We start from the raw sequence: 13157 nt of genomic DNA, 5'->3' as shown, positions 1-13157 counted from the left end.
TCGCAATGCTGTAAAATCTTTAGCTGTGCAGCACCTTTTAGCAACCTGTGAACTTTCACTCAAGAACCACGAGATGGCACCCCAACAAGCCACAAAACTGCTTAATTGTCAGCAGCTGTGCTCTTCCTCATTTATATAATTGATAAAGAAATTGAGTAGGACTGTTTCTTCTTCAGGCAGTACAAGTGGATTTCTGCTCAGTGACTTTTCTATGCCTACAAAGTTCAGCAGACAGTGTTTAGACTGCTCCATTTCAAACCAGCTGTCTAATACTGAAACAGACACAACATAAATCAATATTTTAAAAGGCCATCAATGACAGCAGGTATCTGATTTCAAGGTTATTTTAACCACATTTAGGAACCCACGTTTCACAGGCTGGCTCATTCCACTTGTCTGCATGACATCTGCCCTGTTCCTTCCTCTCACACCACCATCTGATTTCTCTGCCTACCCCTGTGTCCTGCTTGGCATCCCACACTCTCCCCCGTCCCACACAGACATGCCTGTTGAGTGGGCCTTCACTACCCGACACCTGCCATGGCTGTAGGTGAGGAGGGTCCCACACTCCTAATGAGGCGGGGGGATAAGTTGATGGGAAGAGTTTCTCTGGTCCTTGGCAAGATAAGAGGGATTCCAGGATACTAAAGGGAATGATAAACTGTATTCTCTGATGTCAGTGTGGCCAAGACTCTGGCTGGAGGTTCCACCCATCAAGCAGCTTTACTTTTCTGCCATAAGCAAGCAGGCTTTCCATCTTCTGACATAGTGCCAGATACACGAGTATCTACATAACTGGCTAAGCAGCCAGTACACCTCACTGGAGCTGTCTGGTGCAGTGCATGCTCAGTCACACAACATGGAAGGCTGCTGTCTGTTAGGCCCTCACAGCTATTTTTTTAATACCTTAGTATAGTGCTTCTGGTCACTACAATTCACATCCCCTAGACCATCACAGTGTTTCATGTTCCTGTTGCCTCTCAGGAACAGCATCTCTAAATTTTCCCTGTGGATTGGAGAGGACTTGAAAGGATGATATTATAACATGGCACAAACTGCTTTGTGCTCCCTGCTACTCAACCTCCAATGATCACCAATGAAACAACATCAAATTAAGAAGCCATTAACACAATACCTAAAATAAAACACCTCCAAGTAAGCTTTCTAAACCTGCATTTGTCTGAATAAATATGGGGCCTGTGCATTGCAACCCAAAATGTGTTCAGCCCTCGGTAGGCAAAAGGTTCCCGATAATCTGAATTAAGTAAAAGTGATTTTATATTTTTCTTTAATTCAGAGTATTTAAGGTGCTCAGATATTTATGGTTCAACATCTCTTACTCATTTTGGAAAACTAATAATTCATACAATTATAAAATTATATAAATATTTATACAAATTTATAACCTACACAAATAATCTGAAGTTAATAATTCAGCTAAAGCCCAAACCTGCCAATTTTGTACTATTTATGAATAAAGCCTCTGGTTTTAATTATAATTGTCTGGAAAAAATACACCTTCATCAGGAATTTAGCCAAATACAGCGCTTAGGGGTTTATTTCATCATTCTGCTAATGTAACCTAAGAAATGAGATTTGTTTTTTGAACAAAGCTATATACTGGGTTGGTACCTGTAAAGCTTTTTCTTAAAGCTTCAGATGTGTTTCCTCATTAAGGCTTTGCAATACCAATTCCTGCAGTAGTTTCATGAAGCTTCTTTGCAAATTGGCAATCTGATCACAAACTCCTACATCTCACAGAGCAACTCCAACACTAAACTCAGTGCAATAACAGCCCCGTGCCCTAGAATAAAGATTCCAGAGGACTGCTGAGAAAAGTCCTTAAAAAAATATTTAGAATTCCTAAAAGCAGTGAACATTGTAGATACAGCAGGTCAGATAAAATGTTAAAATCACAGCTGGAAGTGGCTGTGGCTGTATGCATTCTTCTAAACCTATTTTTCTAAAGCAATTTGACCTAAAAATTACTGTATTTCCAAAAAGAATATGGGTCAGACATCTTCAGCTTTATTTAGTAACCCAAACAACATGGGCTTTTCATCCATTTTTCAAGTGTGCTGAATTGTTCTGCATCAACTTTATTGTGGTATCAATACACACTGTCAGCAAGCTTCAAATAAGCCTTAAGTATCAAACTGTAGTTTGAAAACAAGTAGCCAATGCTGTTGTCTATAAGTGAATAAAGCATAGTCTTACCAAACTTAATGTTTCAGAAGAAATGTACAATTTTTTCAGGTTAGATATAAGGAAGAAGTTCTTTACTGTGAGCACTGGAACAGGTTGCTCAAAGAAGTGGTAAATGCTCCATCCCTGGCAGTGTTCAAGGCCAGGTTGGACATGTCTGGTGTGAGGCATCCCTGCCCATGGCAGGGAGTTGGAACTAGGTGATGTTAAGGTCATTTCCAGTCCAAACCATTCTACGATTCAATGATTCTATCCTAAATTCACCTTCCTAAAATTCACCTTAGACAAATGCTTGCCCAGCTTCTTAACATGGTTACAGAACATAATAGGAATACTGATGAATGTTTAAAGTGAAACATTGTCTGTCTGTATTTCCAGGTTTAAGAAAATATGAACATGACAGAGCAGTGAAACAACCTACATAGAAAAAGAAAAATGCACTCATTCCTCACACAAAATCCTAATGTCAGCCTTTGCACTTTGGATTCAAGTAATTATTTAATATTTGGGTCTTGAAGTATTATTTACATAGAAGTTTCTAAGAATTAAATATTGTTATTCATAGAATCTGTGTACGTTTGTTGCAAATGCCATCAAGAAAGAAAAACAGAAGAATTCTTATCTCAGCAGTTACCAGGTTTGCCACTCAGCAGTTTGTGTCAATGAAGTATCTCAGCTTTCCCTCAAACAATTACTTTTGGGAAGCGTATGCAGTACCAAACCCCTCAAATGCAGTTGTATTTGATTTGGCCTTTCAAATGAATACTCAGATATTACTATTTGGTTTTCACTTTGGTTTGAATTTCAAAATTCAGTCAGCTCTGATTAATGTGGATTAAAAAGGTAATGTTCAGGTAAATGTCTCTTTAGCAACCTAAAATCATTGTTCTCCAAAAGTGAAACAAATAAAAAAAAAAAAAAAAATCCCTTTTTTTCAAAGATTTACCATTTCATAGGTAGATACCAAATGGCATATTTCAAATTTATTGAAAACTTACTCTACAAAGATGATTTCAATGAAGCAGGATGTATCTAAGGTCCCTTGCAACCCAAGCCATTCTATGATTCATTGGATTTCCTGCCAGCTTTCTTATCTGACTGCCCAGAAGTCTATCAAGCTGGGCTGCTGAGGATGTTACATTTCCAAGGCTGGGGAACCCATTGCTTCCAGTATTTGCAAGCTGCTCAAGCAGTCTATGTATATGCTCTGGCTTCAACAGACAGTAACTCGAAAGAATATAACCTGAAGCAACTCCACAATTAAAAGACCTCCTTTCTGTGGAGCATTCCAAACTGTGTGAAACAGATCTGGGCAACAGATCTGTCTCTACTCTGTGCAAGACCAGCAAAACCAAACCACAAGGAATCTTATCACATGCAGCCTCAGACCCCTGTTTCTAGTTTCTTCAACTTGTATCCTCATAGAAATATCTCTGCACTTTGCCTGTATGCTGTTGACAATGAATCTCATACAGACACAAGAACTTCTCTCATAACAGAAAAGAAATCCTAGCTGGTTATGCATTAGTGGACTACATCACATCACATCTCTCTCTTGCTTTGCCAACTTTTTTCTAGTATAACTAATCTATTTTGTTAAGTCCATTAAGCTGCTTTCTTGTCCTTGTTGAAAAACACTAGTCATACCCAGAAAGCTTAAAATAAAACAGTAGTGCTCAAGGACAGTCACAGGATCAAAACTGCTACTTATGCACATACAGAGAAGCTATTCATAGGAAAAATATCCTAACAGATACCACTGGAGTTATCAAATGATCTTATATAAGAAGACAAGATCACACTGTGGTTTTGCAAGAGCAAACAGCTAAAGGTTGTAAGAATCAACTCACTAAACAGGGTATGAAAATGCAGATGGTTTATGCTCAGAAATATGGCATAAAAATCAGCCAGGAATTAATTTATATCATGCAAGACAAAAAACTATAGGAAAAATAAATGAAGGACAATAACAGAAGCATCTGTATTGTTCCTTGCACTGTTCTGTGATTGGGATGTTGTCAGGGTCTGATTGGAGAAAACCCCAGTGCCGGACCCTGTTTCAGTTTGTGATCCCAAGACTGAAATTAAGATTCAAACAAGGTCAAGTACTGCGATTGATTAGTAAGTTTACTACAAATTACAAAAAGAGTTATTATTAAAAAGGGAAACTATTGTAATAAAGGGGACAGCGATAGGACAGACTGGAAAAAAGGTAGAAAATTAAGCAAGGATGTGAGGTGCAGGGAGAGAGAGAGTCACCACCATGGATCCAGCAGTGTCCTGGGGATCCATTGTTGTCGTTGTCGGCAGTGGGAGCTCTTCAGGGTTCATAGTCGGTATCAGAGCAGAGTGGGTGTCCTTGTGGAGGCATCCTTCTAGAGTTGTCCCCTTGAAGGTACCCCATAGAGTGTGTCTTGTGGAGTTGCCCTCATGGCGATGTCTCGTAGACAGTGTCCTCAGGGTCCGTAGTAGTCATCGGTGGAGAATGTCCTCACGGATGTGTCCTCCTGGAGTCATCCTCATGGCAATGGCTCCCTGGAGACGTGCCTCTTGGTGATTACCTTTTCCTCCTTTTATAATGAGTTGGTGGGAGTACCCCTGTTCTTCCTGTCATGTATTATATGTTCCTGGTGGACCAGTTTCACTGGTCTTGCTCTTCAACTGCACATCTGCACGCACACAGGTGTCTGCAGCAGTTCTTGGGATAATGGGTAGCAATTCCTCACACCAATCCTCAAGAGTCTAATCTCAGCTCTATTCCACTCATCCCTCAGGCAATAGATGGTGGAGTCCAGTTCAGCTCCTCACACCCTTTTCCCAGGCAATGGATATTGGAGTCATATCTCAACTCCTCTCACCCACCTCTGAGGCAAAGATAGGTGGATTTCCATCTCAGCTTCTCAGATCAGTCTTTGAGACAATGGACAGGGGAGTCTGATTTCGTATCAGTCTCTCACAGATGTAGAAGACTGCTCCAAGTAATGGACACAAGTACCTCAAAAGCTCTCTAAACTTCTATGCTACTAAATACATAGTCAGTGCATTCTAGCATTTTCTTTATACTCCTGAGGACAAAGTATTCTGCTTGCATATGGGTGGCTACATGAATTCTTCGTTAAAGAATAACTCTTCAGCTGACACTAAGTAATTTCAACTCTCCAGCTATGTGCTCAGCAGGTCCAAGCTGCTTCACAGTTCTGCATCATCAGTGCTGGGAAATTAAAACAGTATCAGTAAAAATTGTATTGAACAGAGATCAACTACCCAATGCTGTTACCACTAAAGCCAATAAAGGTCTCTCCAATAACTTTAGTAAGAACCACAGTAAACCCCAAAGGCATATTCAGGGATAATGAAATCACAAAAGTCATCTCCCACTAGTAACAAGCAAGAAAAACAACAGCAACAAAAGGGGAAGACAACACTCCAGTCAATTTACTTAATGCAGGCCTATGCTGCCTTGCTGTAAAATACCAACCCCACACAGGGAGTCCTGAAACACAGATTCAGAAGCTATTTGCAATCTGTGTATTTCAAGGATATCAATTTAGCCAGTCACTGGGTAGAAGAAATAAGGTCTTTTGCTTTAAATATCTCAGGTTAAATTTTGACCTGTGCAGAAAAATATTTGGAGAAACATAAAAAGGGGAGAGGATGGATACTCAGTCAAGACAAGCAGTGGACAGAAGAAACTTGGCACAAGCACATATTATATTCAGTATGATGGCACTGAAGCACACAACTCCAAAATTAAGAGAACAAACTCTTCATTCTGTTTTAACATCTAGAAATCTAATTAAGCCACAGATTTAAACACATTATACATGACTTGAGACATACTTTCCATGAGAAACAGCTCGTAGATGCAGAAACTATTACCTGCAGTAACATCTGTTTAATAAGACCTCAAACATGCAACTGCAGCCATGAATCTAACAAACCTAAGATCACATCCCTTGACATATTTAAAAGAATGTATGAGAAGCTAAAGCTAGTCTGCAGCTGGAATAATTTACAGATAAAAGTTACTCATGGCTTAACAAAACTCACAGGACTAGCTTTCTTGGACCACAGATCAATAGACAAGTACATATGCAGCTCACCAGGTAAAACCTAATTCACAGAAAAGTGATTATGACTGAAACACTTTAAAACTCCGGAAAGTGTTCATTAACCAAGAATTACCAGAGGAACAGCTTGCACCCCAAGCTTATCAGTTTGAGAGCTGACATAAAACACAAACAGAACACCTGAACTTTTCCAAAATCAGGCTTCTCAACCTTGTTTCAAATTGTGGAACAGCTCAGCCCTTTCTAAATGCCACTGAATCAAACCCAGTGAAACTTCTAAAAAGACATTGAGACAGTAACCTTCACCATCACTTCCTATGTTTTGCTTTCCTTTTTACATCTTAAGAAGGCTTAATCTCACTGTCTGGCTGAACGTTAATCCTCTTTCACCAAGTACCAAGTTAATGCTCCCTGCATTAATACACTGGAAATCCTCCAGGTATAAGTTACACACGATTTAGTATAAAAGGTGAGCGTAGAGCTTTCTTTTCACTACAGCTGTTACCAGGAAGGCAAGCAGAGTACAGGTAAGTTTTCCTCTGCTCCTGCTAGAAATCTTTTTTCAAATTGCAAACACTGAATGTAATTAATTGCTTCTGAAAAATAGATTCTTTTACTTTTTTTTTCCTTGCTGTTTTTTCTTTCTCCTTATAGACAAGACATTTTCTGTACAGAAATATAGATAAAAATATTTCACTGAAAGTGGTATGGTACTTTGCTATTATTATCCTGCAAAGTTTGCCAACATGTCATTTCAGTTGCTTAGGAAAATCAAACTCCTTTAACAAGAAACATAAGGATAAGTCTGTTTAATGGCTTTATCCTTTGTTCTCACTGATGTTTCTGAAAGCTATTATAGAACCAATTGAGACAATGTGATGATTCAATTTCTGTCTGTTTCTATAAATATTTCCTGTTGAAAATAACTATATATGTTTCTCTAGTATATATTTTTTGCTTCATTCACAGGATGAAGACAATTCATTGTTACTTGCTGTTAGTTTGCTGGAAAGCACTTTGTTGCTATAGCTGTCAGCTCACCAATATTACCATAGCAGTGGAAAGAGAAGAATGTGAATTCTGTATCACAGTGAATGCCACGTGGTGCTCAGGATACTGCTTCACAAGGGTAAGAATCTTGAGTTTAATTTCAGAGACCAGATTTAAATATTCCAAGTGATTTATGAATAGCCCATTTCTCCAATCCATAATGAACACAGGCAGGATGAGCCTTGTGAAAGCTCAGTAACTGCTGTGCTATCTGACAGGGGAGCAGATACACAGCTAATCTGAACCACAAAGGAAAGGGTGAAAAGATATACTAAAATTCAGATCTTTACCTAGTTGTGAACATTATGTTTATACTGCATAACTAAAGTATTGCAGTCTGGATCTCTGCCTTATGTTCTATCTGTGGTTACAAATCAATACAACAAAGCAGCTATTACTATGGACACTCCTCTACTTTTCCGAATAATTTGAAGACTCCAGCAATTGACCTGCAAGATTGTCTGCTGATGATATGACAGAAATTTGCCATATTGGTGCTCCTAAATGGAGAAATTCAAGGATCCAGGTGAAATTAGAAGAATCTGATCCAAATCCCCACCAGTTTAATGAATTTTCACAAGGTCCTTTATTTCATAAAAATTGTAAATTCTATCCCATAACAAATTTCACAATAGATATTTCCTTCATGTAATTTTCAGGATCCAGTGTATAAATACCCACCGGTATCATCTGTTCAGCAAACATGTACCTTCAAAGAAGTTGTGTATGAGACTGTGAAGATCCCTGGCTGTGGTGACCACCCCGAATCTTTTTATTCATACCCAGTAGCTACAGAATGCCATTGCAACACCTGTGACACAGACAGCACTGACTGCACTGTGAGGGGCCTGGGGCCATCCTACTGTTCCTTCAGTCAGAATGGGAGTAACCAGTGAAGGATGCACAAGATGGCAGTTTGGCTCTAAACATTCACTTCGAAATAAAGATACTGATGGGGCTTAAGTGGAATACTATAGGCAAGACTCTTTAAAACCTGCCAAGTTTGAAACAAATAATTTTTAAGGCCAAAATGAAGAGCTACTGACTAAACTACTTTTCAGGCCTTCCCTACTTAACCCGTCAGTTTCCTTAAAATCTTTTTCATAGGTCTATAGATGCCGCTTCTGATACCTTCAGCGCTTGCCTCTTCTTCTTCTCTATTACACCTCTAATCTTCATATTCGTGCATTTCTGCTGTGTAGTTCCAATGAGATTTTTTAAACACCATTTAACACAGGAGTCTCACAAATTATTTAGGGATGAATATAGAGGCAGCTGATCCCAGTAGTATGAACATGGTGTGACAACAAGACTTCAAAGTAATTCTCAGTAGTCCCTTCTGAGAATGGAAGTTTGTAGAGCTCTGCAGCAACCTAATTCTGCAGTAGGAAATATAAAGTTGAGATGATCTGGAAGCAAGCTGGAGGACTGATTGAATCAGAATGGAAAATTATTTAATATTATTGGGAAAATTATCTGAAACCTACTGAATGAAATCCTAACAGGAAAATTAAAATATACTGCTCCTCAACAAAAAAATCACAGGAAAGCAACTGGTTCAGCAGCAGTTCAGAACTGAAGACCTAGAGGTTGCAGGAGCTAAGAATGAGTCAACATTATCCTACTGCTGTGGAAAAGTGGGAATGTAAGGAGTAGAGCCTACAAGACACAAACTACTTCCGCATTTCAGTTCAACATAAGGGCCACCGCTGAGTTGTAATTTCCAGATTTGGACACAGCTGTTGAATAAACTGGAGAAAACCCACAGAAGAGTAATAATACTGGAAAAAGGCTTAAAAATAATCTTAGGACAAAAATATTTAAATAAATGTGGTTGTTCTGCTTATGGAAGGTAACAGAGAAGGAAATTAGTGGAACCTTTTTATGCTTGAAGACTGTTGCAAAGAAAAAAGGAACAGTCAGTTCTCCATGTTCATAATGAACAGAACAACTAATGAAAAATCCAGAGCTGTCACTAACAAATCTTCCAAAAGGTACAGACAGCTAGACACTGAAATAAACTGTGGAGGTTTGAGGAAGGAAGGAAAGAAGGGAGTGGGGTCTGTAGAGTAGTGACCAACATAGGTCTTCAAGAGCACACTGAAACTGTTAGGAATGACAGAGATAAAGTTAATTTGCCATGAGGCAATGGAATGAAGTAGACAACCTCCTGAGGTCACCTGGCATGTCTGCTTTTGAGACCCTCACAGACATGTTTATTTAAAGGGAATTTTTACTCTGGATCTCTCACATAATAGATATTTTAACTTACTTAATTTTTAGCTTTTTTACTGGAAGATATTAGTTCTACTGATTTTATTTATAAGATTAATCTGCATGGACATTTTATTTGGTATAGTGAAGTTTTAAAAGTGGTAAAGTAATGGGTAAATCAAATTGCCTCTCACTCATTTCAGTTTTAAACAGTTTAAACTTGACTTAAAACTAAACATATTATTTGTTGAGAGCTTTTTAACAAACAATGGGCATGTGAGCGATCCAGGACTCTTGCCATTGGTTAGGTTGTAGTAAGGATTAATGGCCTAGATCGCAGATTACTTCAGAGCAATGTTGTGGCCACGTATGTGGAAGTTCTGCAGGAGGGAAAAAACTCACGGATGCTGAAGAAGGGACCAATCAGCTAGTGTTGCTCCCGGATACTGAAGAAGGGACCAATCAGCTGCCTTTGCATTATGCGTAGAGACCAATCAGCTGTCTTTGCATTGTGTGTAGAAACCAATCATTATAAAGCTTAAGCGCGGGACCAAGCTTGGAAACTATAAAAGGCAGTGCTCTGAAGTGAATAAAGGTCAGTTTCTGATTACATTAATCAGCGTGCTGTCTGTTGATCTTCCGCAATTATTCATATCAGGAATTATTCTATTCTGAATGAGAGAATTTTGAAATTAAACTGCAAAACAGAGTAGCCTGTAGCAAAAAAGTATGGAAAAAATGTTCTCTTCAAAGTAGAACTGTAAACACCTGTATTGTCTGTTGTGTATTTTGGAATAATAAAAATAATTTTGCTTCACTCCTGTTATGTATGCCTTAATAAGTCAGTTAAAAATCTTAAAAGTACACCTGCCCACTTTACTATGCTTTAAATCACACATTTTCTTCCCTTCTCATATTTTTTTCATGTAACTAGTACACCCACCTCAGCCATATTTGCATTGTATGTCCAAATCACATCAAATAAAAGACTGGTATATTTTAGCCTGATCCAGTAATGTGATGATGAAATATTACATAGTTGTAACACAACAGAATTGTGGATGTGAATAAAAATTATCATCAATATTTTATTTAAACTATAGGGAATAGAATCTCTCCAGAGCTGTGTCCACATCTGCCAAAATTAGCCTGCATGTGAAAACAAAAATCATACAGCTCACTTAATCCATCAAATGCACCACTTATTTCATTTTGCAAACAAATCTATTCATAACCTTAAATCTAAAACTATAACTAATGCAGTCAACGCGTACTGAGGTTAATATCAGAATACTAGCCAAAAAAAAAAAAAATCCTAATCATGGATCACTACAAGTTTCCAGACTCTCACTTTGTGTCTTTTGCACATCTTAGGTACCAATGCTGAGGTAAATACCAACTTCTAAAAGCTTTAAGATGCAAAAGAAAAGGTGCCCTCCATGTAAGCACTAACCCATGCCAAGCAAATAACAGAGAAGATAAGAGGGAATACTTCTTTTGAACACTTTCTTAACCCCCATCCAGTACCTAGTTGTCGTGGTTTGAACCCAACCACAAACCTCGTCCACTCACTCCCCCCCCTTCTTGCCCTCCCCCTGCTTCTGGAGGGACGGAGAGGAGAATCAAAAAGAATACAACTCCCACGGCTTGAGATAAGAACAGCTTAGTAACTAAGGTATAACACAAATCACTACTGCTACCACCAATGATAATAATGCTAAAGGAAATAACAAGAGGAAAGAATACAACACCTTAACACCAGCCGACCAATAACTCGCCCCACTCCCCCCAGCCGAGCACCGACCGATACCTCGTCCAACCCTGTAGTCCCTCTACCCCTTCCGGGTCCCTCCAAGTTACATCCTGGGCATGACGTGCTGTGGTATGGAATACCTCTTTGGCTAGCTTGGGTCAGGTGTCCTGTCTCTCCTTCCTCCTGGCCTCCCCTCCTCCCTGGCAGAGCATGAGGCTCAGAAAGTCCTTGGCCAGACCAAACATTCAAGCAGCAACTGAAAACATCGGCGTTATCACCACTGCTCCAAGGCCAAAAGATCAAAACACAGCACTGTACTAGCTCCTAAGAAGGAGAAAAATGACTGCTGCTGCTCAAAACCAGGACACTAGTACCTCAATCACTTCTACAAATCTGCCTTTTTGAAAAACGGGCGTATCTTGGATCAAAAGCTTTCTGGATTTCAATAGATCAATGGAGAACAGCAAGCAAATAATTTACAGAGTATATCTTCTTTTCCTAATTGTAAGTGACCACACAAAAGACTCAAGAAATATGTAACTCTCACATCAAGTCTTCCTGTTAACATCAGTCATCTTTGAATGTATACTGCCATTTATACAAAATTAGTGTTGATATTTACTTTGAAGTAAAATACATTCCAAACCATGTCAACAATTATTTGTTGTTCTACAGACTGATGTCAAATATTTCATTATCAGTAGTTTCACTGACAGAAATGCTTAAAGAAGGCAGGCCTGACTTGGAGAAGTCTTGAACTACTTTGAGAATGTGTATAGACTATATTTACTCAAAGTTCACTTTCTATTCAATGCCCAATAATCATTTAATGAAACTCACTTTTACTGCAATGTTTCTCTAAACACTTAGTGAAGGTACATGCAAGCTGTGAATATCAGTGTAGCTGGAGGTCTAAACCTACTTTGAACTAATGACTTAGGGAAAATATTGAAGAAGTAATTTGTATGCTCTTTGCTTAGCTTTGTCATGATGAATAAATAGGAACTGTGTCAAGAGTGTGATATACTACTCTACATACTAAATTGGTGGGTAAGCTTTTAGAAACTTTCCTAAGAGTCAGAGGCCTACAATGGGCCTAACCCTTTCCACTGAAATGAATAGGTAAAATGCTTTTCAGCTTCAACAGAACTATTCTGCCAATGGTGAACTTTTCAAAACTGCATATTAATTCTAGATTTAAAGGCCAGGTCTGCAAAAAGACCTTACAATATGTCAGACTTCAGCCACCAGAATACAGAAACTAATTTTAGAGGTAGTAAAAACTAAAATGGAATGAACTATCTATTCATTTACTCACATTTAAGTAAAATTATCTCTTTTCTTGCAACACCCTGAAAGCATCAAACCTGGAAAACTAATTTATAACCCTGTGGTGAAGGCATGGAGCATAAAGGTGATATATAGTGTTGAACTGTCCCTTAAAGACCTTTGAGGGGGACACTGAACACAGGATTCACTTTATTGTAATTCATTAGTCTTTCAAATGCCCGTATGTATAGATAAACTGCATGAAGATTATTCACCTCTGCCACCACATCTGTGGGTGAATTAATACTTTCTATCATTTATTATGCAGACAATTTGACCTTGATCTTATGAGTGTCTGTGCCAGTTGTATTTGAAGCCCTCCAGATGTCAAGACGGGAACATGAATTGCAGCAGCAGTATTCATAGTCCTACTAAATGGAATGATTATTTGATCCCAACTGCCTTTTTTTTCAGTAGAAAGCACACCTTGATTTTACTGGCAGGCAAAGAAAATGCACGTTCCTCACCAATAAAGCACCAACTTATTAGCATCAGCTAATTGCTGATGCATAATAGCTCAGACATCATTCCCTGCC

The 13157-nt window shown here is 38.6% G+C and overlaps 1 protein-coding gene across 1 annotated transcript; it reads left to right on the top strand.

Moving 5' to 3' along the window:
- The first annotated feature begins 7245 nt into the window (after nucleotides 1-7245).
- On the top strand, nucleotides 7246-8221 carry FSHB (follicle stimulating hormone subunit beta). Its single transcript, XM_065686017.1, has 2 exons — nucleotides 7246-7404; nucleotides 7985-8221. Exons 1-2 carry the CDS (start codon nucleotides 7246-7248, stop codon nucleotides 8219-8221), a joined length of 396 nt encoding a protein of 131 aa, XP_065542089.1.
- Nucleotides 8222-13157: the final 4936 nt, after the last annotated feature.

Source organism: Lathamus discolor, chromosome 6 (genome assembly GCF_037157495.1).
Source record: "Lathamus discolor isolate bLatDis1 chromosome 6, bLatDis1.hap1, whole genome shotgun sequence".
NCBI classification, from domain to species: Eukaryota; Metazoa; Chordata; class Aves; order Psittaciformes; family Psittacidae; genus Lathamus; species Lathamus discolor.
The sequence above is the reverse complement of the archived record's forward strand: the minus strand, read 5'-3'. Positions and strand labels throughout refer to the sequence as shown.

Coding starts and splice junctions, on each gene's coding strand:
- FSHB (XM_065686017.1), top strand. CDS start 7,246: ATGAAGACAATTCATTGTTACTTGCTGTTAGTTTGCTGGAAAGCACTT. Junction 7,405..7,984: donor CAGGATACTGCTTCACAAGG/GTAAGAATCTTG, acceptor TGTAATTTTCAG/GATCCAGTGTATAAATACCC.